Source organism: Nicotiana attenuata, chromosome 6 (assembly GCF_001879085.1).
Source record: "Nicotiana attenuata strain UT chromosome 6, NIATTr2, whole genome shotgun sequence".
Classification (NCBI taxonomy): domain Eukaryota; kingdom Viridiplantae; phylum Streptophyta; class Magnoliopsida; order Solanales; family Solanaceae; genus Nicotiana; species Nicotiana attenuata.
Window position 1 is genome coordinate 9,000,023 of NC_031994.1, and position 20,846 is coordinate 9,020,868.

At 38.5% G+C, this 20,846-nt stretch overlaps 2 protein-coding genes across 5 annotated transcripts; both read right to left on the minus strand.

The window, feature by feature from the left end:
* LOC109226597 (UDP-arabinose 4-epimerase 1-like) lies at positions 2,957-8,302 on the minus strand. 4 transcript variants are annotated; one of them, XM_019391408.1, is made up of 11 exons: positions 8,188-8,270; positions 7,465-7,583; positions 6,626-6,753; positions 6,115-6,228; positions 5,917-6,024; positions 5,709-5,800; positions 5,278-5,419; positions 4,947-5,041; positions 4,352-4,481; positions 3,563-3,707; positions 2,957-3,465 (listed from the first exon to the last, which is right to left on the minus strand). In XM_019391408.1, the coding sequence occupies exons 3-11, from the start codon at positions 6,749-6,751 to the stop codon at positions 3,248-3,250; spliced, it is 1,170 nt and encodes a 389-aa protein (XP_019246953.1). In that variant the 5' UTR covers positions 6,752-6,753; positions 7,465-7,583; positions 8,188-8,270; the 3' UTR covers positions 2,957-3,247. The 4 variants fall into 4 exon arrangements, with proteins under 4 accessions (XP_019246953.1, XP_019246956.1, XP_019246954.1 ...); XM_019391411.1 differs by lacking the exon at positions 7,465-7,583 and having other exon boundaries at positions 8,188-8,302; XM_019391409.1 differs by lacking the exons at positions 7,465-7,583; positions 8,188-8,270 and having other exon boundaries at positions 6,626-7,209.
* Positions 9,357-20,375, minus strand: LOC109226596 (protein PAT1 homolog 1-like). The gene is made up of 5 exons (XM_019391406.1): positions 19,994-20,375; positions 19,316-19,482; positions 15,540-15,596; positions 12,722-12,797; positions 9,357-12,152 (listed from the first exon to the last, which is right to left on the minus strand). The coding sequence occupies exons 1-5, from the start codon at positions 20,052-20,054 to the stop codon at positions 10,060-10,062; spliced, it is 2,454 nt and encodes an 817-aa protein (XP_019246951.1). The 5' UTR covers positions 20,055-20,375; the 3' UTR covers positions 9,357-10,059.

The following is a 20,846-nucleotide window of genomic DNA, read 5'->3' on the forward strand; positions in this document are numbered from 1 at the left end:
TTACCTAGGAATTAACCCCTTAATCCCTCACTAACTTGTAACAACTCCATTACAAGCCACTTTGTAATAACTCTATTACAAAGACTTACAACTCGACTAACTCTATCCAAGACACAAACACAAGGGTTTATGATTTACAAAAATTTCCTACACAATGCTTCTAACTAAGCTAAGGAGGAATTACAAGTAGAGTGCTTTAATCAAAGGTATAACATAACTAAGAACATGTAATAACTCGATACAGGGAACTAGTCTGTTGTTATGTTGTTCTTTGTTCTTGATGCCCTTGAGAGTCACTTGCAAGATTGATAGATGACTTGAGAGAATATTTGATCAATTCTTTAATGTGCAAGTGTTTTGTTTTACCTTTGCTTGACGTTAATAATTAATTCGTGACATCACTTGAATGATGCAAGCAAGTTAGGTAAAGGGCATTCCCCATAAAGCTGACTGCTGCACTGTTTTGCCACTGTTGCGTGTGCAGGCAGCAACTTTACAGCTGAGAGGGTTGACTTGTACAGTCACCACGGGAACAGGTAGCTATCTGTGATTCTGTTCCCTCTGTTGTTCCTTTGACTCTGAAGAGTTGAACTGCGTCTCCAACTGGAGACTTGTTGATCTTAGTTCTTGAGGATGTGTATCAGGTTCCTTATCTGGTTCTTAACAGTAAGTTTGTTAGATCGTCAAAACATAATAGGGATATACATATAGCCTATCAGTAGTATTTAACTTATATACGCAGTATAATTTTTCGACAAAAGGTGTGCGCTTAATCACCTTGGCATAAGGTGGCTACGGCAATGAATATTGGTATATATAAGTTTATACTGCTATTCCAATATGAAACAATCGAATGACTATCTGCATTATAATTCGTGCATAACTTTGTCTATGAACCAAATTACCCCTAAATGGTACTAAACGCAGAATAATTCTACATTGATACCTTGGTTGATGAGTTTAGAACATTATTGACTATTGATCACGCCCAATTATGCCTTATAAAAGGGACTAAATGGTTGTTGCAAATATAATCCGATTTAAGAGTCTAGGATCGAATCCCACAGAGATTCTAAGATTTAACTATAACTGCTTACTATCACTGAGAAGATAAATTTGAACAAATTCTGAAGTTATAAATATAAAGATTCTTATGTATGACTGATTAACTAAAAAATAAAAAAAGGAAATCAACAACTAAAGATACTAAGGTTTGGAGACAAGATTAAGGAGAAGCCTATAATTGTGATGTTCCCAATTGTCGGAATTCTGACTGCAACGTCTCCTATAATTTTGCCTGAGTATTCTCTACTGATCGTGAGTATTTCGGGTGTCTTAATTCTCTTTCGAGCAACTACTAAAATTTACTATACGTATTCTTCTGAATTACGCTAGCTGGCACTAGTTTACAGCTTACTAAGATCACACCAAGATTTCGTTATTCCTAAACCCTCTGTATTGATTCCTCACATACATTAGGAGAGATGTTCAAAACTACCTAAATAAGTACCATTTTCCAAGCAATACACACTAAATAGGCACAGTCAAGTGAGGGCCCTTCAATCAACTAAGATAATCACGTAGTTGAACAATAGATAAAATCCAACGGCAAAATTATATAAAACGCTACAGAAAATCATCCTCCAAAAGGTTCCATCAAACCCTAGATAAGAAAGTTTAGCTACTCATAACTATACTAACAATCATGATAATAAATAAAAGCATTAAATACAGATTAAGGAAGAACAGAAGAGAAAACTCTTGTTATTCGTTGCTTCCAAGCGTTCCCATAGCCTTCTTGCCTCTCGAATAATGTTTCTCCCTCTTAAGAAATAGGTTTAGAACCCCTATAATCGGGCAATAGCGCAGATAAGATCAGACTGAATGTGTAAAGGATATGGTTCTGGTTCTCTTCTGTCTCGTTCCCTCAATCAAAGAAGAATCCATGCCCAGAGCTAGTGATCACGGCTTCTGACACAACATTCATCCAAACAAGCCCGTTGGATTTTCAAGTAGAGAAAGGTGGTCTGCGAGCGTCCGATCTTTTTCTTACTTGAATGAAGAAAAACAGAACCTCTCTTTTCGGCCACAGCTAGCATTTCGCTTTCCATTTCTGAATACCAAAGAGCTCCCAACTGAAAATTTCTCTCGATCACTCTCTAACAAAAAGCCATTTTCCCTTTCGCAAAAAGTAAACTTGGACTTCTTTCGTAAGCGGAGGCAGATCTAAAACTGCTATAGTAAAGTAGAACGAAAGTACCTCCCAAAGGTTCTACCTTTTCTTGTGCGTTCGGGAATAAATAGAAAGTTTCTAAATGTATAGAAGACTCTCGATTGATTCTTCTAGTTGCGGGACGAAATCCGACAGCCAATTGCTGGCTCTGAATAACTAGCCCAGCAATAAGTTCAATTCTTCCATGACATAAGGGGGCGGGCTTGCGCTAACCTGGACGCCGAACCTTTTTCTACTTTTGTGCTCTGCTGCCCTTGGCATTTTGGTTGGTGCCTGGCGCAAACCTGGACACCAAAGTCATACTCCCTCCAAATTCTTCCTTTTTTTACTTCAATTTGCATGCAAGCTTGCCAAATCAGTTCCAATTGACTCCTACACCTATAAACACCATTATTAAACTCGAGTCACAAATATTAACTCCAAAGTTAACAAAATCGAAGCATAATGCAAGGCAAATTACATGCAAAATCATGGATTTTAGCCTAACATCAATTGTCAATCAATCACCTGTGCTCTTTAATCATGCAGTTTTATTTTGTGTTTAATACACAAGAATATGTAAAACAAGGGCTTGCAAAAATAATTCTACACTGATACATTGGATGAATTGTTGAATGCCTACAGGGGCGGATGTAGCTTTTAGGCTACAGGTTATACTGAACCAATAACTTTCGATACGGAGTATAAATTTATATGTAAAAATTTACTAAATCTCAATAAGTATTATATCTAAACCCATAATTTATACAGTATAATGAATTCAATGCTGAGAATCTTAAAAATTGAGCACAATAAATTAAATCCTGAATCCGCCACTGCCTATTTGATACGCAAGAATATGTAAAACAAGGACTTGCCAATACATTTTGCAGCTATATATCTAACAAACTATCAGCTATAATATGATGTGTGTCTAAAACTCAGGATTTTCCAAAGCCATTGCAGTTGTCAGAAGTATAATGTTATCTATGCTGAAAATCTTTTTTAATGAATTTAATCTTAAATTTATCTATTTTAGTTGTAACCATTTCTATGTGCCTTTTGCCATCTCCATGCTATAGATAAACTCTCTTCAAGTGTGTATCTCGCGATCCAATTTAGTTCACGTCTAATATTGGACGGATCACTATAGACTTCAGCATAATCTCCTGGACGTCGAGTCAGGTATTCAATCTTTATGTCCACTCCTGTAGCCCTTTTACAAGCTTCGACGAATTGTTTCACTGAACTACCTGTAGTAACACAGCATTTGACAAATTTTTAACACTTGTAGATAAAATAGAGTATGTATAATATATTGCAGTGATAAAAAGGTCAAATGATTTTTACCTTTTCCTGTCCCGACGTTGTAAATACCAACTTTGCTAGGTTTTGCATGCTCTAATGCTTTTACATGAGCATCAATTAAGTCAGTTACATCAATGTAGTCTCTTATACACGTTCCGTCGGGTGTGTTGTAATCGACTCCTCTTATCTGCAGTTCACCACATAAAAGAAAAGATTCACTTATACACAATGACAGTATAAAGATTTTTTACATTATCAGTGTATTTTAATCACTTTTATCAGCTAACCTGTCTTATTTTCTTGGTTATTTACTCGTAGTTATCTTTCAGGTGACTAGATAGTCTAAAAGCTATTTTACACGGTAAGCGTGTATGGAAGTTAAAAACTCGTGCTAGTAGATAAACTATGAATAAAGACAAACATGATAAAAGTTCAAGACATTGCTTTGAAAAATACAACAACAACAACAAAAAACCTAGTGTAATCTCACTAGGGAGTCTGGGGAGGGTAGAGTGTACGCACAGGCGGATCCACGATTTAAACTCTATGGGTTCAACCTATAAAGTTTTTAGTATTGAACTCATTATATACTAAAAGTAATAGGTTCATATCCACAATTTATTGCAATTTCAGTGAATTTTTGCACATTAATTTGTACTCTGCGTTGAAAGTTATGGGTTCAATTGAGCCAGTTGCTATATGACTACATCCGCCTCTGTGTACGCAGACCATACCCGTACCTGAAGAATGTTGAGAGGCTGTTTTTCGGAAGACCCTAGACTCGGGTGCTTTTAAAAATATAGCATCTAATTTGTACCTATTACTGCTTACCTTCAGTCCTGGAATTATTCCCCTGGCTGCATCAAAACAAGCACCAGATATACGACCTTGCTCACGCAATTCAGGCCGAGGAGCTTCTCCTAACTTTCCTTCAGGGTCTGAGCCAATTACATTGAAATACCTGATTATTTTCATTGTAGACAGTAAGGTACTTGTATCGATTATGCAGTCAAAACAACTTCAGATCACCAAACTTAACAACTTTATCAAGCTTAAAATTGGAAATTAACGGACTTTTTTCCTGAAGATACCGACACTCCTGGAAAAGTATCAGCAATCATTAGCAGGTATAGTAACAACAATAACAACGACAAACCCAGTGAAATCCCACATGTGGGGTTTGGAGAGGGTAGTATGTACGCAGTACTTACCCCTACATTGAGAAAGTAGAGAGGCTATTTCTGGAAGACCCTCGGCTCAGAAAAGCAGGTATAGTACGTAGGTGCTTATATATCTGCTCTAAAGGGGCAAAAAATATACTACTACGATTCAGCAGCGGAAGTATTCAACTTTCTTGTGCAAGGGTTACTCCTTTACTATGAATCAGGTGATCATTCTCTTCACAGTATTGAAATAAAGCACAAACCTTAATATCATGATAGCTACATCAGAAGTTTTTGAGAAGTCTAGTATGATATCTTCAGCCATTTTCTTTGCTTTGCCATATGGATTTATCGGCGCCTGATTGTTCAAAGTTGCATCAGTGCATTGGAAAGTATAGAATCATCAACTATAATTACAATAACTGAACAATTATTCCAAACATCAACACCAGCAAAATTGTCAAATCTCAAATGACATAAACTGCTGGTTCCAATTTAACATAAGGGAACTTTACTTATAGACAGAAAATGTATCATATCAAGAAAAAAAAATTACTTTACATTGCTAAAGGTAACTGGAGTTCAGTCACTGACTTGTGGGGTTTGTTCTGTAATAGGCATTTTCTCAGGCTCTCCATACGTGGCGCAAGTACTTGAATAGATTAATGTCTTTACACCATGTGTCGCCATTGCCTTAACGAGTAGCAGTGTGTTTGATGTGATATTATGATAATACCTGCACAGTACTCAGTAATATTTCTTGACGAGAAGAAAATTGGATCACAATTTTGAGCTTCGTAATATAGGAGATGCACAAGCTCGAAAACAACAAGTTCAAAATAAGACTATTTTCTGATTTAAAAAAAGGGCAGCCCGGTGCACTAAGCTCCCGCTATAGTACGCAGCCTTACCCAGCTATTTTTTGATTACTGCATTGATAATTAGTTTCATAAGTAGAAAATGCATCAAAAAATGAATGATTTAACAGTTGATATGAGTTAGAGCTTCAGAATTTTGTGGAGTACCTAAGAGGCTCTTGTGTACTTTCACCAACATATGCAACAGCTGCAAAATGCATCACAGCATCGAATGCATTTCGTTTAAATATCTTGTTAACCTGAGGTACTAGTTAAGGATAAGGAAATACTAGCCTATAGTTAGACCAGAAGATATGCTATACTGCGACAAAATGTGCTAAGAACAATAGGAAGAAAAAGAAAGCATTAGGGATACAGCTACTGCATCTCCTAAATCAGCATAAATAAATTGAAGTCGTCCTGGTTCAGGAAACAACTCTTGGAGAACTTTTACAGCGCCCATGTTACCACGCGAAAGGTTGTCCTGTTCAAATGAATCACATAATAAGGTTGTCCTGTTTTCAGCACCCATGTTACCACGCGAAAGGGGACTCTGAAATGAAAAGGTACGTACCACTATAGTTACACGGTATGAATCCTTTAGGAGTCGAAGAGTAGCATGAGCACCGATGAATCCAGCACCTCCAGTAACTAAGACATGAGTTACACCAGGTTCATGTTGAGAAAACTGAAATTTATATTTGAAAACGACTGTCACATCAGTATCAAAATTTTAGTTGGCGTAGCTTATATACTTTAAAGAGGTCAAGAAACAAGAAAATACTGTTTTCAGATAACGTCGCCTAGTATATGACATCATCTGTTACTGAGACAAATGGTCATATGATTATTCTGATAAATGAATAATCATTTTGTTGGAGAATATAATTGTTCCACATCCGATATGGAACGAGTGTATATTCTCTAACAAGGCTCACTCGGTACTATCAATGTACAAAGTTAAGATAGCATTGCGCCTAAATTCATACTTAAACTGTTGTGATTTATAACTCCACTTGATTGAAGAAGTAAACAGAAATGCAATTGCATAAGAACCAAGAACACGAGTTCGGTTAGAATTTAACCTTCATGAAACTACTAAAACCAGGAGATGTTCTGAATATAAGGAAACAAATTGCAGTAAGGCCAGCAGCCAAGATCAGTCTCCTAGTAATGTTGCTCCTTTGCTTCGACACCGCCACAAAATCCATGCCTGAAAATCAACGCGCAAATGGACATGCGTAGATTTCTAGCTCATGCCAACTTTGTGAATTATTACCATGTTGATGAATCCTTATAGCTATTAAATACTCCCACCATTTCAATATATATGCCAAAGTTTGAACAGGAAGGGAGTTTAAGTAAGAAATGAAGATTTTTGATACTTGAAACATACTATAACATTTGTGTGGTTATAAGACTTTTCAAAACTTGTGATCTTGAACATTCCATCATTTATGTGGCTATAAAAGTTTTTCGTTAAGTGTAAAATAGGAAGTTTAAATAACATCATTTTCAATTTTGGAAAGCTTCCATTCTTTCGAGATGACTAAAAAGGAAATGTTGCCATATAAACTGAATGGGGAGAGTATGTATGACAAGTATTTAAAGTTCTAACACTATTAATGGGTTGTTTTGTTTGAATGCAAGTTATGATGAGATTAGTTATACTGGATTAGTTATCCTAGTATTATTTCTTATTGATTGTTTGTTATGTTTTGTCAATTTTACTGCTTTATCCTGGGATTACTATTCCACCCTCTGGCAGGTATAAGTTATCCCGGTACTATTTTTAATCCTTGGATAACTTATCTCATGATTACTAACCAAACAAGGGATACAGCGGTACTAAATTTTTTATTCCATGATTATTTTTGCTTATCCATCGTACCAAACTACCCCTTAGTTCATTGAAATCACTTACCCTTTTACTAGAAAAGAATTCCTACTTTTCAACCAATTGCTTTGCTATTGCAACTTCCACATACATGCTAAAATATAACTTGATGGAAATAAAGTATCATAATTCATAACTTCTCTCCCCTGCACCAAGAGAGAGAAGGTAAATCAATATCTATGCAAGGATAAATATGGAGAATTATACATATAATTGAGTAATTTTACAAAAACTATATAGTCATACTAAACTCCAACTCCCACTCACGAATTACTAACTCGTTGATTTAAAATTTTGAATCTGCATATGAGAATGAATATATAACAAAATAGTGTGACAAATCAGACCAACTAGTTTGAGATCGAGATTAGTTGATTGTTACAGTCAAACCTCTCTATAAGAGCATCACTAAATAACAATCATTCACTATAAAAGTCAAAAAATTTTTGGAACCAACTTTTATGTTATGTTATGATATATGTAACTGTAATAGCACTTCAATATAGCAGCAAGAAAACTATCGGAACAAACGAGGTTTTTATAGAGAGGTTTGATTGTAATAGGTTAAATAGTAAATTTATATCACCAGAAATAACACCAAAACAAAGTATGACCTTTGTACAAATGCCATGCAAAAAGAGAAGTTGACAATCAACGAAAACTATTACATAACCAACCAAAACAATACAAAAAATGAAAGAATGCTAAATGATCAATAATAAAGAGAACAAAGAACCTTTTTCTTTTTACCTAAGTAGAAGATGAAAGGAAGAGTCTCTGATCTGTAAAGCAAACTGAAATGCAAAGAAATGGAGAAAATAGATAAACAAGAAAAGAAAAACGAAGAGGGGTGATTTAATAAAATTATAAGTATAAAGAGAGCAAGAAAAAATAAAGTAAGAGTAAAAGAAATTAGTTAAATAAAAGAGAAAGATTCAGAAATATGAGTATATAGTGCAAAAGCAGATCTAAGCTTCAAAATGAGGGGATAATAATTATTTTAGAACCTAATTAAACTGCAAAAACGAAGTCCTGGTCTTCTGGGGAAATGTCGTGTTACCTATCTTTTGGACTTGAGTTAAACTTTTTTATCTTTGTTGCAGTTATCAGAAAAACAATGGAACTTATTTTAAAAATCTTGGCTACTGAACTTGAAGGGGAGCCTTGGGTAAGTCTCCAACAATAGACCCTTGTGGTCCGGCCCTTCCCCGGACTTTGCGCATAGCGGTGGCTTAATGCAACTAGGGCTGCCCTTTTCTTGGCTACTTTACTTATTGGGGATGCTTTTATTTATTGTTCACTTATTTCTTTATTTATCATTATTTCAGGTCAATTTGCGTGCATCGCGCGATTAACTTTCACCGTCCAGAGAACGGTGTTAGAGCGTGAAATCACTCCAATGCTCAAATCAATATGGAATGAAGTGAGTTCAAATTGAAAAATCAATATGGGATGAAGTGAGTTCAAATTGAGCGAATAAGAAGATGAAAATTCACATAGCCGATCCCAACTAGCTCCGTGATAGTAGTGTACATATTGAGCTTATTATATATCACATAGATCACTATTTATTCTCGGGAATAATCCAGGAACTTCCTTTTAATTTTCCAATTTTATGGAATTAACTAAAAGCAAGGAGAAAGAGTATAGGTACTGCCTAAATCACAGCCTTGCCACAGAACTAGCAAGAACAACAACAATAACAACCCACTAAAATCCCACAAGTGGGGTCTGGAGATTGCCACAGAACTAGCACTAGCATTGAAATTCAGTCGCTTACAGTGAGGCGATTATAACAAATAATCCACAGCCCTTTTCATACTGCGACAAATTGAAGACATATAAAACATCTATAGTATATCCAGTGCGGCGACACCGGTAAAAAGCTATAATGCTATTGGCATACCTGAATCGACAGGGGACAGCAAATATCAAATCAACTTTGTAAACAATACGGGGGAATGTTATATTAGTCAATGAACAAGAGCATGTATTTATTACAGTTTTCATCCATAAAAGTTTCAACTCTATAACAAATATCTCCTACTGAAACTGCAGAGTTGAGCCATCATGTCCTATGAGCCAGCAACGTCAACGCCTCTTCTTCCTGAAAAAAAAAAGAGAGAAGATGGCCAAGTGGAAGAGCTCTTAAAACTCCCCATAAATCATCTTTACATCCTACCTTTCCAGCTTTTATCCAAGTTTACAGAAAGAGCATTAGAAAAACAAGCTCTTTGGATGAAAAACACTAAAAGGGACCAATAACCCCGTCACTTTCTGACATTATACACAGTTACGCAAGCTGAGACTTGTCACAAAGGAGAAAGAACAAAACCTTTCCTTCAAAAAAAGGATGAAGGAAAGTTGAAAAGAGGGAAAAGAAACATGGAAAGAAAAGGTGGGCAGAAAGGAAAAAGTTGGAAAAAAATAGAAAAAGACACGTAAGTTGGAGGAAGAGGAGCTTTAGGCATTAAAACGGCGCCTAACATATATGCATACCCTTGATTCTAGCCGTCGACATTTTTTATGGCATGGAGGCATAGCAGAAGATTATGTTGTGAAAAGGGCAGCCAGATGATGATCTTGAGAACTATTTGCAATTATGACATCTTCGCATCTCCACTAACAGCTTACTGATTCAGGACTTATTTGTCCAGTGCTTCCACCGCGAGCATTGGATCCAGTCACAGGCATGGACCTCTGAGCAAAATTCAACAACAGCTTCCTCTGCTGCTCATTTGTGTGCGGGAGACTAGCACGTAAAAGTTCGACCGGCATCTCTCTGCTTACAGCTCTTGCAGCGTCTTCATCAAACGTCTCTGTGTTTGACTGAGTCTGTGGAAGTATCGATTGCATTATTGAGTCGTACTTACTCAAGCAATACTTAGTAAGTAAACCAAAAAAGGCATCAAATGATGCCTGCCAAAGAGCAGGATTAGGCATGCTGAAGCTGCTAACAGCCTGAGGATCAGTCAAGAGATGAGTTGCCTTTTCAAGAACAGATTTAAGAATAATAGAGGCTCCATCTCCAGCAGGGCTTCCAAGAGGACGAAGAGGTGGCTGCTCTGAGGAACAAACAACAGCAGCTAGACAAGCACTAAGCAAATTAAGGTCCATGCCACGGGTACATGCAGAGACTGTTTTTGCAAAATTAGTGATAGTATCAGTGGCTCCTGGATTAGGTGGATGACCGCCAAACAAAAACCTTAAATGCCGAAAAATTGCCATGCAAACTATTCTTGCAAGCTCGACACCGGGTGCCAGAAGCTGAAGATACCTTGAAATGAGTTTCCGGCCTTTTGGAAGAGACACCAGCCATAAGAACACAATGTCATCTTTAGGGGTAAGCCCAACTGAACTCCCACTTTTTCCAAGCGGGTCAACAAGCTGAAGTGAGGAAGCCATGCCTTCCAACAGGATCTGCCGCTTCCGCCTCAGCTGAGCACCTCCATCTTGCGGCTGACTAAACTGAAGTAGCCTGTCGATGTCATCAACCTCAAGGAGAAGATAGAAACCATCCTCTATTGTAATTCTAGCTGCAAGCATTGGTTCCTGCTCTAAAGTTTTCTCAGACATGTCATGTTCACCACTGCCATTACAAACAAAACCGGGTGGATCATATTCAAGAAGAGGACGAGGCCTGCGGATGGAGGAAAATGAAATCTGCCCCTTAGCATCAACATGGAGATGAGGTTGTGACTCTGTGCTATTACGTGACCGTGAAGGTTGCTCCTTGTTTGGACAAAAACGATATTTTGACCTCGACTCAGCTGCTTTCTTTGCAAGCCGAGCTTGGTGATAATAATCGTCCACGTATGGATCATTGCCATGTGTTGCGGGATGCTGCATTTTCAGGATGCTCTCTATTTCATCACCAGTCATGTACTTAGATCTGAACTTGGAAACATTACTCTCACTTTTTTGGCTACCAGCTTCAGAGGCTTGTTGAGAAAAGCGCACATTCTGTCTACCTTTATTTGATGACTTAGATCTTGACTCTCTTGAATCAGCCGATCCATACTTACCCAGATGGGAAGGTGAAGGAAAGGAATTAAATTGGGAACGCAGTGCAGAAAAATGAGCTAAAGATGGTTGAACTGAAGGATGCAATCTCTGCTGCTGTAGCTGCCGGGGGGACATTAACTGAGGGGACAATAACCCATTCTGAGGAAATTGATGTGGAGATATACTATTTAAGAGGCTAGAATGATCCCCATGGATGAGACCGGCATGACTAATCCAGTGGTTTTGAAGCCGAGTATTGAGAGAAAGACCCGTAGGGGTCCACTGTGGCATGTTTCCACCGTAATGGAGCCCATGAGACAAGCCTGCTAAATGGATATTAGGATTTGACAAAGTGGGGAGATTGGCAGTTGAATAGGGTGACTGAGGTCCAGCAGCAAGAGATGGCATACTTTGATGATGCAATAGGCTGTGTGGTGAGGCTTGTTGAGATCTGCCACCAGGAGGAGGGAGAGAAGTGTAAGATGCCTTTGGCACTAAAATGGGTTCGCTTGAGAAGCGTTGAAGTTGTTGGGGTTGCTCAGGGTAGGAGGATGTTCTATACAACGGTTTTGACTCTGCATGATGCACAGGAGAGAAATGTGTCTGTGAAGACCATCTTTTGCTATCCTGGTAACATTCAGTGTCAGACAAATGCTGATCAAACCAATCAGTAAACTCAGTTTCCTTTGCCCATTCAGCTGCCGACGAACCTGCAAACAACTTCTGTCAATCAAAGAGACCTACATGGCAAGGTCATCATAAGAATGACAATAATGAATTATAGATCTAATATGGCATATATTAAAATGGCAAATCAAATTTTCCTTAGATACAAGAGTCTCCTACAGATTTCCTGTAATAGTTGAACATGCAAAATTGAAAAGATGCATGCCTGACCCCAATAAGAAGAAGAAAGATGGTAGGGAAATAGTGAAGGAATTAAAGGACTTCAGATTTACAGTTAGCACCAAAAAGATCAAAACTGAAAAGAAAGGGCGAACTCTCAGCCATGAGCAGCGCAACCAATTTGAGTCTCCAAAGGTATGAGTCAAGTGCCAATGTATGATATCTCAGAATTTACAGAACTTGGACTATGACCAAATATGCAGGGGCAGATAGAGCGATTAGGGGAATAAAATTTCTTTTACAGAGTACAACAGATATAATTAACAAGGAAAATCGTAGTGAATATCACTCAGCTAATAGTCGAAGAGATTTCTTTAACATAAAACAGCAACATCAGATGCTGACACAAAGATGAATCAACATGTGCACTTACTTTCCCTAGAAAAAGATCCTGATCCACGATCTCCAATAACTCCAGGATGCCTAGGTCCTGTGACGTTTCTGTTCAACTGGAGAAAGAAAGACAATCATGTAAGCCTCAAGAAAGATTATGTAAAGACACACCATCAAGATCATTATAACATACTCAACTGTGCAATGTGCAAGAAAGACCGGAAGGTAAATCCCAAAAACTAAGTGAAGCAAAATTTTAAGGTATTACACATCAAAATTAAGTTTATTTCAGGAATAGCATATCAGACTAATGCCAATCAGAGACATGAAGACTAAGTAGACAAGGAAAAGAAAATTATTAGCTGCAAATCCTATTAATGTGTGAAAGGCTCTGTTTCCTTTACCTCTCTCTTAAGTTCAGCTGGTTGCAACATTAAATCAATTCATTAGCCCCTATAAAGTCACGAAACTAATCAGATCCATCAGGCAGAGGATCTTCACTGCTCTACAAAGCAGTGCTGCTAAAAAATTCACAAGCCACAGCTTTTTTTTAAATGATGATCAAGTAAAATATAATTTTATTGATAATGGTAAAGCTCCAGTCCATATACAAGGGGTGCACCAAAAAGAGAGAACCACCATGCATGACTCCTATCTTCTTTACAAGTAGGAACCTCATGGATGCACCAAAAAAACATTAAAAGCAGGGGTTATTATTCTCCAGATGTACAAAATAAAGCTTTTTGTCCTTCAAAAGCTCTCCTATTTCTTTTCCTCCATACTATCCACATGAGTGCTAATGAGCAACATCCCAAACCTGGTGTCTTCTCTTCTTTCCTTTAAAGGCCCAACTAGATAATGCATCCTTCACAATACCCGGCATGGTCCATTGTACAATACTCGGCATGGTCCATTGTATCTGAACCATCTAAAGCTCCCACCACAGACATGATGCTACCGACCAATTTAGTACGAGATGATCCATGTCCTCTCCCGAGTGTCTACACATGAATGAAGCACTAACTAGCATATGTCATCCTCCTCTTCCTCAAATTTTTGGCTATTAGAACTGCGCCACTAGCAGGCAGCCAAATGAAAAAACATACCTTTTTTGGCACCATAGAATCTAAACCAGTGGATAGGAAAACCTGACTTCTCTCTAACTAGCAACTCACAGTAGTAACTCTATACGTCCACTACTTCCTAGAACCCATCTTTAAGAATTATGACTCTCTACCAGTAATGTTTGTATATAGAGCATTTCAAGCAAAATCCATATCCTGAAAATTCCTTCTCAAGTTTGAGATCCCAAATTACACTCCCACTCATGTAATCTCCCAACTTGTTGGACAGATATCTCTTTTTCAAGAAATACTTAGATATTTGTGAAAGTAATCCTCAACATGTTGTCCCCCAAAAACTAACCTTGTATGTTCCATAACCTGAATGAGATACTCTTCTCCATCTCTTTATAATATCGCACCAGAGCCTCAACAACAACAACAACAACTACCCAGTAAAATCCCACCAAGTGGGGTTTATCGCACCAGAGCCTCCTTATCAAAAAATATCTATCCAGAGGCTCCTTATCAAAAAGTATCTCTCCAGTGGCTGCACCAAAAAGGAACATTGGTGTTTTTGGTCATCCACCCCCTTCATGGTGCCATATTTTTCAGCTATCACATCTCCTCTGTTCCAAATCTCCACAACCACTTCCCCAACACAGCCTTGTTAACGACGCGAGAGTTTTTACCCCTAGAGCTCCCCCACCTTTAGGAGGTCATACCAACTTCCCAACTAAGTGAAATTTTCTTGCCCCATAGACGGAGTCAAGCAGGATGTTCCTCTGTAGTCTTTCAGTTTCTCTGTCACGCTAGCAAGTATTAGTGAGGGCACGAAATAAGTGGGAATGTTCAATATAGTGCTTTTAGTTAATACTTCCTGCCCCTATTGAGAATATCTTTTCTCCATCCTGCAAGTCTTTTCTCTACCTTTTTACTACCGGATTCCACATTGTTGTGTCTTTGTTTAATGAACTAAAAGACAGACCAAGATAAGTGGTTAGGAGGGCTCCAATCCTACAGTTGATCACCTGTTGTAGACTATCAGAATTATCCACTTCACCAACTAGATGATGATTTCTCAAGGCTTCCGGAGGTTCTTGTTGGCATCGCAAAATATTAGTCTCGTCTGCAAATAAGCAGTGTGTAACTCTGACAATGCCTTGACTCCCGCTGTTGCGAAACCCCTCAATTATCCACTTAGCACAACTCTATCCATCATTTTATTCAACGGTTTCATAACCATTATAAATAGTATGGGCAATAATACATCTCCCTATCTCAGGCCTATCGAGCTAGCAAAAACCCCACATAGGCAACCATTCACCAGGACCAAGAATCCACTTCCTCCACCTGTCACCAAATCTCATTCTCAATATAAAGAAATCAAGAAATCCCAATTGGATCGTACATGATACGCTTTCTTGAGGTCCAGCTAGCAAAATATACCAAGTTCTTCCAGCTTCCTTATGGATCTACTACTTCATTTGCCACCTACGTAGCGTGTAGAATCTGTCTCCCTTCCACAAAAGCATTCTGCGAGGTAGATGCTGTCTCATCCAGCATATTGTTTAGTCCATCAGAGAGTACCCTGGGGATTATCTTATAGATGTTTCCCACTAGACTAATAGGTCTTTAGTTTTGATGCACGTGGTTATCTCCTTCGGATATTAACCAATTACATTAGACCAAAGTAACTCGCATTTCTATCCGGAATCAAGAAGAGATAAAGTTAAAATAGCATGACCAGGTATTATAATGAAAACCACCAATTAAAAAGGTACATCATGGGCTGACCTTTGAAAATGTAGTTGCCAGATCATCTATGTCGGATAAAGACCCCAAAGCTGATCCCTGGAGATAAAGCAGTAAATTACTTTAACAAAGCAGACTACCCTACAGTATATCAGCAACTCATCAAAGTAATAAATGAATACAGCATACATACACCACCAAGGACACAAATTCACAAGGGACGGTACCAACATTATCTACAGATCACACATAAACTGAATGCAAAAAAAATGAGAGTTAGAAGAAAATATCAAATTCCTGAGCCAAAAGAACAAAAAGTGGGGAAAACAAATATTATAACAGTTAATTGGCAACGACATCACCAGACTCTCCAGGTAAGCAACAACAACAACAACAACCCCAGCAGTTTTCCACAAGTGGGGTTTGGGGAGGGTAAGATGTACGCAGCCTTACCCCTACCCCTGGAAGGACAGAGAGGCTGTTCCCGATAGGCCCTCGACTAGAGAAGAGAACGACTGAAAAAAAAAGGTGATTGCAATAAGTAGGAATAACAGCAAGATGAAATAAGATCGAATCAAAGAATGCAGTCAAACTCTAGGTAGTAATAGCCATCTATGAATAAAAGATATCATACTAACACTAATACTAGCAAACTGAGTAAGACAAAGAGAAACGCTCGACTAGCTACGAACCTTCTACCCTAATCTTTGACCTCCACACCCTCCTGTCTAGGGCCATGTCCTCAGTCAGCTCCAGCTGCGTCATGTCTCGCTTAATAACCTCTCCCCAAGACATCTTAGGCCTACCCTCCTGCTGCTCACCGAGGCTAACCGCTCGCACCTTCTAACTGGGGCTTCTATACTATGGGTGTTTAACGGGTGGGCCGGGCCGGGCCGGGTTGCGAAAAAAAGGTGATCGGCCAGTTACGGGTTATTCAAAACCGGGCTTAACGGATCCGGGTCCATCCGGGTAAAAAATGAACCAGGAGGGTTACGGGTCCAAGGGTCCGGGCCGGGCCGGGTTAGTGTTACTTTTCTTTTTTCTTTTTTTTTTTTTTTGTATTTTGTATAACTATCGTAATTTATATTAATATAAAGTAAAAATATAAAACAAAAAAACAATCTTATAAAAATGATGTTTGAATAAAAGGATGCAAAGGCTTATAATTTGCAAGTTCTTTTTTTATTTCAAACTTACAAATTAAAGTTTACATTTAACAACTAAATTAACGAAAAAGAGTAAAATTAAATTTTCATTGCATAATAATACTTAAAATTAATCTAACAAACTACAACATTAAGCATAAATACGTCTAATAATTTTAAAATAACACATATTGTCTCAAATCAACTTAAATACGAATTTCTAGAGGGCGCTCAAGACAACTCCTCATATGCCTCCTTAAACAGCCTGTGCCCACCCACTTAAGACGAAGATTTAAAACTAGACCACAGTTCTTGCACTTTACTTTGTGAACTTCTTCATTTTCTTCTACCACCTCAAAGTGTTCCCAAACATATGAGCGCATTCTAGAAGTACGGGACATGATTTAACTTGATTTGAGAATTTGAGTTTGAGAAATGAGAGATGAGTGAAGAAATGAAGAAGAGGGAGGGTGTATTTATAGTTTTTCAAAGGGCTAAATTAGTAATTACTAAAAGTGTTACTTTTTAAAAAACATTGACCAAAAAAGGACTATTCTTGCAATCAACCCGTTGGGCAATGGTCATATGACATCAAAAAAAAAATCAAATTTCTAGCCGTTAAAGCGGTCCGGACCGGGCCGGTTAACCGGGTCAATAGTAATTTTTGTTGACCGGGTTTGACCGGTCCGGTTAACCGGATCTTTTTTGGTGAACGGACCAACCCCCTTAACCCCCCTAACCCAGCCCACCCGGACCACCCGGCCCCCTAACTACCGGTCCGGGGTTTCAACCGGTCTAGGCCGGTCCGGAAACGGGTCAACTTGGCCCGTTTGACATGCTTATTCTATACTTCTCCTCTTAACATGCCCAAACTATCTCAACCTTGCCTCCCGCATCTTACCCTCCACAAGGGTCACTCCCACCTTTTCCTAAATAACTTCATTACTAATCTTATCCAACCGGGTATACCCACACATCCACCTCAACATCCTCATCTTAGCTACTTTTAGCTTCTGGGTATGAGAGTTCTTGAACAACACTCTGCTTCATACAACATAATAGGTCTAACTACAACCTTGTAGAACTTACCTTTAAGTCTCAACGACACATTTTTATCACACAAGACATAGGAAGCGAGCCTCCACTTCATCCATCCTGCTCCAATACGATGCGTGACATCTTCATCAATCTCCCCGTTACCTTGTATTATAGATCCAAGATAGTTGAAATTACCTCTCTTGGGGATGACTTGCGTATCAAGCCTCACCTCCATATCCCATTCCTGGGTACCGTTGCTGAACTTGCACTCCATGTATTTCGTCTTCGTCCTGCTCAACTTGAAACCTTTTGACTCTAAGGTCTACCTCCAAACCTCCAGCCTCTCGTTAACACCATCCCGCGTCTCGTCATAAAACTATGTCATCTGCAAATAACATACACCATCGCACCTCACCTTAAATGTGTCTCGTCAATGCGTCCATCGCCAAGGAAAATAGGAATGGACTAAGAGTTGATCCCTGGTGCAACCCCATCATAACCGGAAAGTGTTCCGAGTCTCCTCCCGCTGCCCTAACCCGAGTCTTAGCTTCATCATACATGTCTTTAATCATCCTAATGTACGCTGCTGGGACCCCTTTAGCCTCCAAGCATCGCCAGAGCACCTCCCGAGACTTTGTCATATGCTTTCTCTAGGTCAATGAACACCATGTGCAAGTCCTTCATCCCCCTATACCGCTCCACCAAACTCCTCACAATGTGAATGGCTTCCATAGTCGAACGCCCTGGCATGAAACCGAACTGGTTCTCAGGAATGGACACACTGGTCCTCACCCTCACTTCAACCACCCTCTCCAGGTAAGCATACTGATAAAATTCACAAACCAAATCAATAAAAGGGAATCAGCAATTATTTTCCTCAAGTTAGAGCTAAACACCAATCTTAAAACATCTACTATCGCACTCAGCATATTTAGCCTATATTTTTAGTAAAAAGAAATTTAGTTCCGTTGGGTAGAGTCCACAACCCTAATCAGAGTGAAGCTAAAAGCCCCACATGCCTTCTACCACCCTTTGCCACTTTCCTAGCTACCACTTCCCTAAACGGACAGCCTTAATTGCAACTCAGAAGCTTGGACAAACACCTGCAAACCACCAACCTGACCCTCCCATTGGCCTCTTAGATCAATGGTGAAAGGAAGGACTGCAGTAGACCCGTGATTGTAGAGTACGAGGGGAGGGTCTTAGGACCCTTAGGTGAGAGACCCTTAGGTGAGAAAGCAAAGAAAAGAAGGCAATATCTATTGCCTATTTGGCCGATTCCATAAGCTACATATCTAGGACAAGCAAAAGCAAACAATATGAATGTGTCGCTACCATATATGATATGACGCACTTTCATGATCTAACAAGCATGAGAACCTATAGTTAATAACACTAAAGAAGAAAAGAAGAGTATTTTTAGTATTTTCCTTAGTAGAAGGAGCAGATGCCAAGTTCATTTATTTCCTCTTTTTCTCTTCATTCTAGATAAAGATAGAGAACAAATGCCCACAAGCAAGAAACAATTAATACATAAAAACAAGTATGATACAGTTCGGCAAACAAATCATGTACGTCCTCATTTTTTTTCAAACAAAGAATGTAAAGTTTAAAAATAAAAATAAAAGAATGTACCTCATCTTTTTCAAACAAATGGTACTCCTGTACATCCTCGTCACCAAATCCACCATCCACCGAGGGAACACAGTTGTTCCCTTCTTCATCTAGGCCTCCCAATTCAACTTCCTCTCCTATATCTCGTCCAAAAAATGCATACTGTGATGCATCGAAAAGTGCACAATCTGCATCAGAACCCAACAACAAACGTCAGTATTTATACACCCTTTTCACATTCAAAAATAAACAAGTTTTTTCTTCTACCAAACTAATCACTCCCACTCTCCTCTTTAGTATGTCCCAGAAAGAATGACACATTTCTATATTTAAAAATAATTTAACTCCATTTTACCCTTAATGAAATTAGTTCATAGGCATACAAATATTTATGACTTATTTTAGACCATAAGTTTCAACAACCTTTCTTTCTTTCTTAGCTTATGAATTCCAAAGCAACTTCAAGTTAATACTACAATAATAACTAGATTCAGAGTAAAATCAATACACACAGAGAGTGTGGGCAAAAACTAGTGGGTTCACACGAACACATCTATTACATGATCAGTCAAGCACCATCACATAAAATGGGACGGAAGGAGTACAAAGTAAAACAGGGAAACCCAAATAGAATCAAACAGTAATTTCAATAAAATCACTCAATTTATAAACAAAAAACAAGCCGTGCAGTGAGCTGACCTGAGATGGAGCTAGAGGAGTGGGACAAGTCCATGGAATCTTTGCCATCAGATCTCTCCATAATTTACGAAATTACCACAAAAGAAATGGAAACCCTAACAAAACTAAACATGTAATTCGACTGAATTAAAGACCTCTGTTGGTTATAAAAAAACTTGAGGTTTTTTTAGGGCTTTTGAAGGAATAGAGGAAATTGAGAGAGGAGAAGATGAGGAGAAGAAGAGAGACACATAGCGTGAATATGAATACTACGTGTTTGGTTTAGTGTGTGTCTGTGTGTGCGTGTAAGGTGAAGAAAGAGACGGGAGACTTCTTCTTTTGTTTCCCCGAAAGTGAGAAGTGAATGTTAAGAGAGAGAGAGGACCGAGGGAGGACTTATGGGATAAGCTAAAATTATGTTATTTTTAATTACCGAATACACTTTTTTCTTTTATAAATACTCTATAAACTTTTAATGCATATACAAGATTTAGGCAAAAGTTACTGGATTCTCGGGTGCCCGCATCATTGACTCTTGATCCGCGACTAGAACCCGCAGTTGCTAGTAAAAATAGCACGGTCTAGCCAGTTTTCGGACTGGTCATTCAAAAATAGCCAGCGTTTACCAAGTCAATGAAAAATAGCCACTACTTTGCTGCAATAGAGACCGGTCCAGCATAATATACTGGAGTTCGGTGCACCTGTGTATGAACTTCCAGCATATTATGCTGGAACTCCAACACACGAAAAGTTCCAGCATAATATACTGGAGATTCGAGCACTTGTGTATGAATTTCCAGCATATTATACTGGACCGGTATACTTGCTGGAACTCCAGTATATTATGTTGGAGTTCTAGTGTACTTATGCTGGA

Excerpts from the sequence above, each read along its gene's own strand:
- LOC109226597 (XM_019391411.1), bottom strand. The coding sequence starts at position 6,751 with ATGGATTTTGTGGCGGTGTCGAAGCAAAGGAGCAACATTACTAGGAGA. Across the intron at positions 5,042-5,277 it reads TTACAGAACAAACCCCACAA|GCGCCGATAAATCCATATGG; the intron begins GTCAGTGACTGA and ends TTGAACAATCAG. Across the intron at positions 4,482-4,946 it reads GTAGCTATCATGATATTAAG|GTATTTCAATGTAATTGGCT; the intron begins GTTTGTGCTTTA and ends GAAAATAATCAG.
- LOC109226596 (XM_019391406.1), bottom strand. The coding sequence starts at position 20,054 with ATGGAGAGATCTGATGGCAAAGATTCCATGGACTTGTCCCACTCCTCT. Across the intron at positions 19,483-19,993 it reads CTCCTCTAGCTCCATCTCAG|ATTGTGCACTTTTCGATGCA; the intron begins GTCAGCTCACTG and ends GTTCTGATGCAG. Across the intron at positions 15,597-19,315 it reads ATTTGTTTGAAAAAGATGAG|GGATCAGCTTTGGGGTCTTT; the intron begins GTACATTCTTTT and ends CTTTATCTCCAG.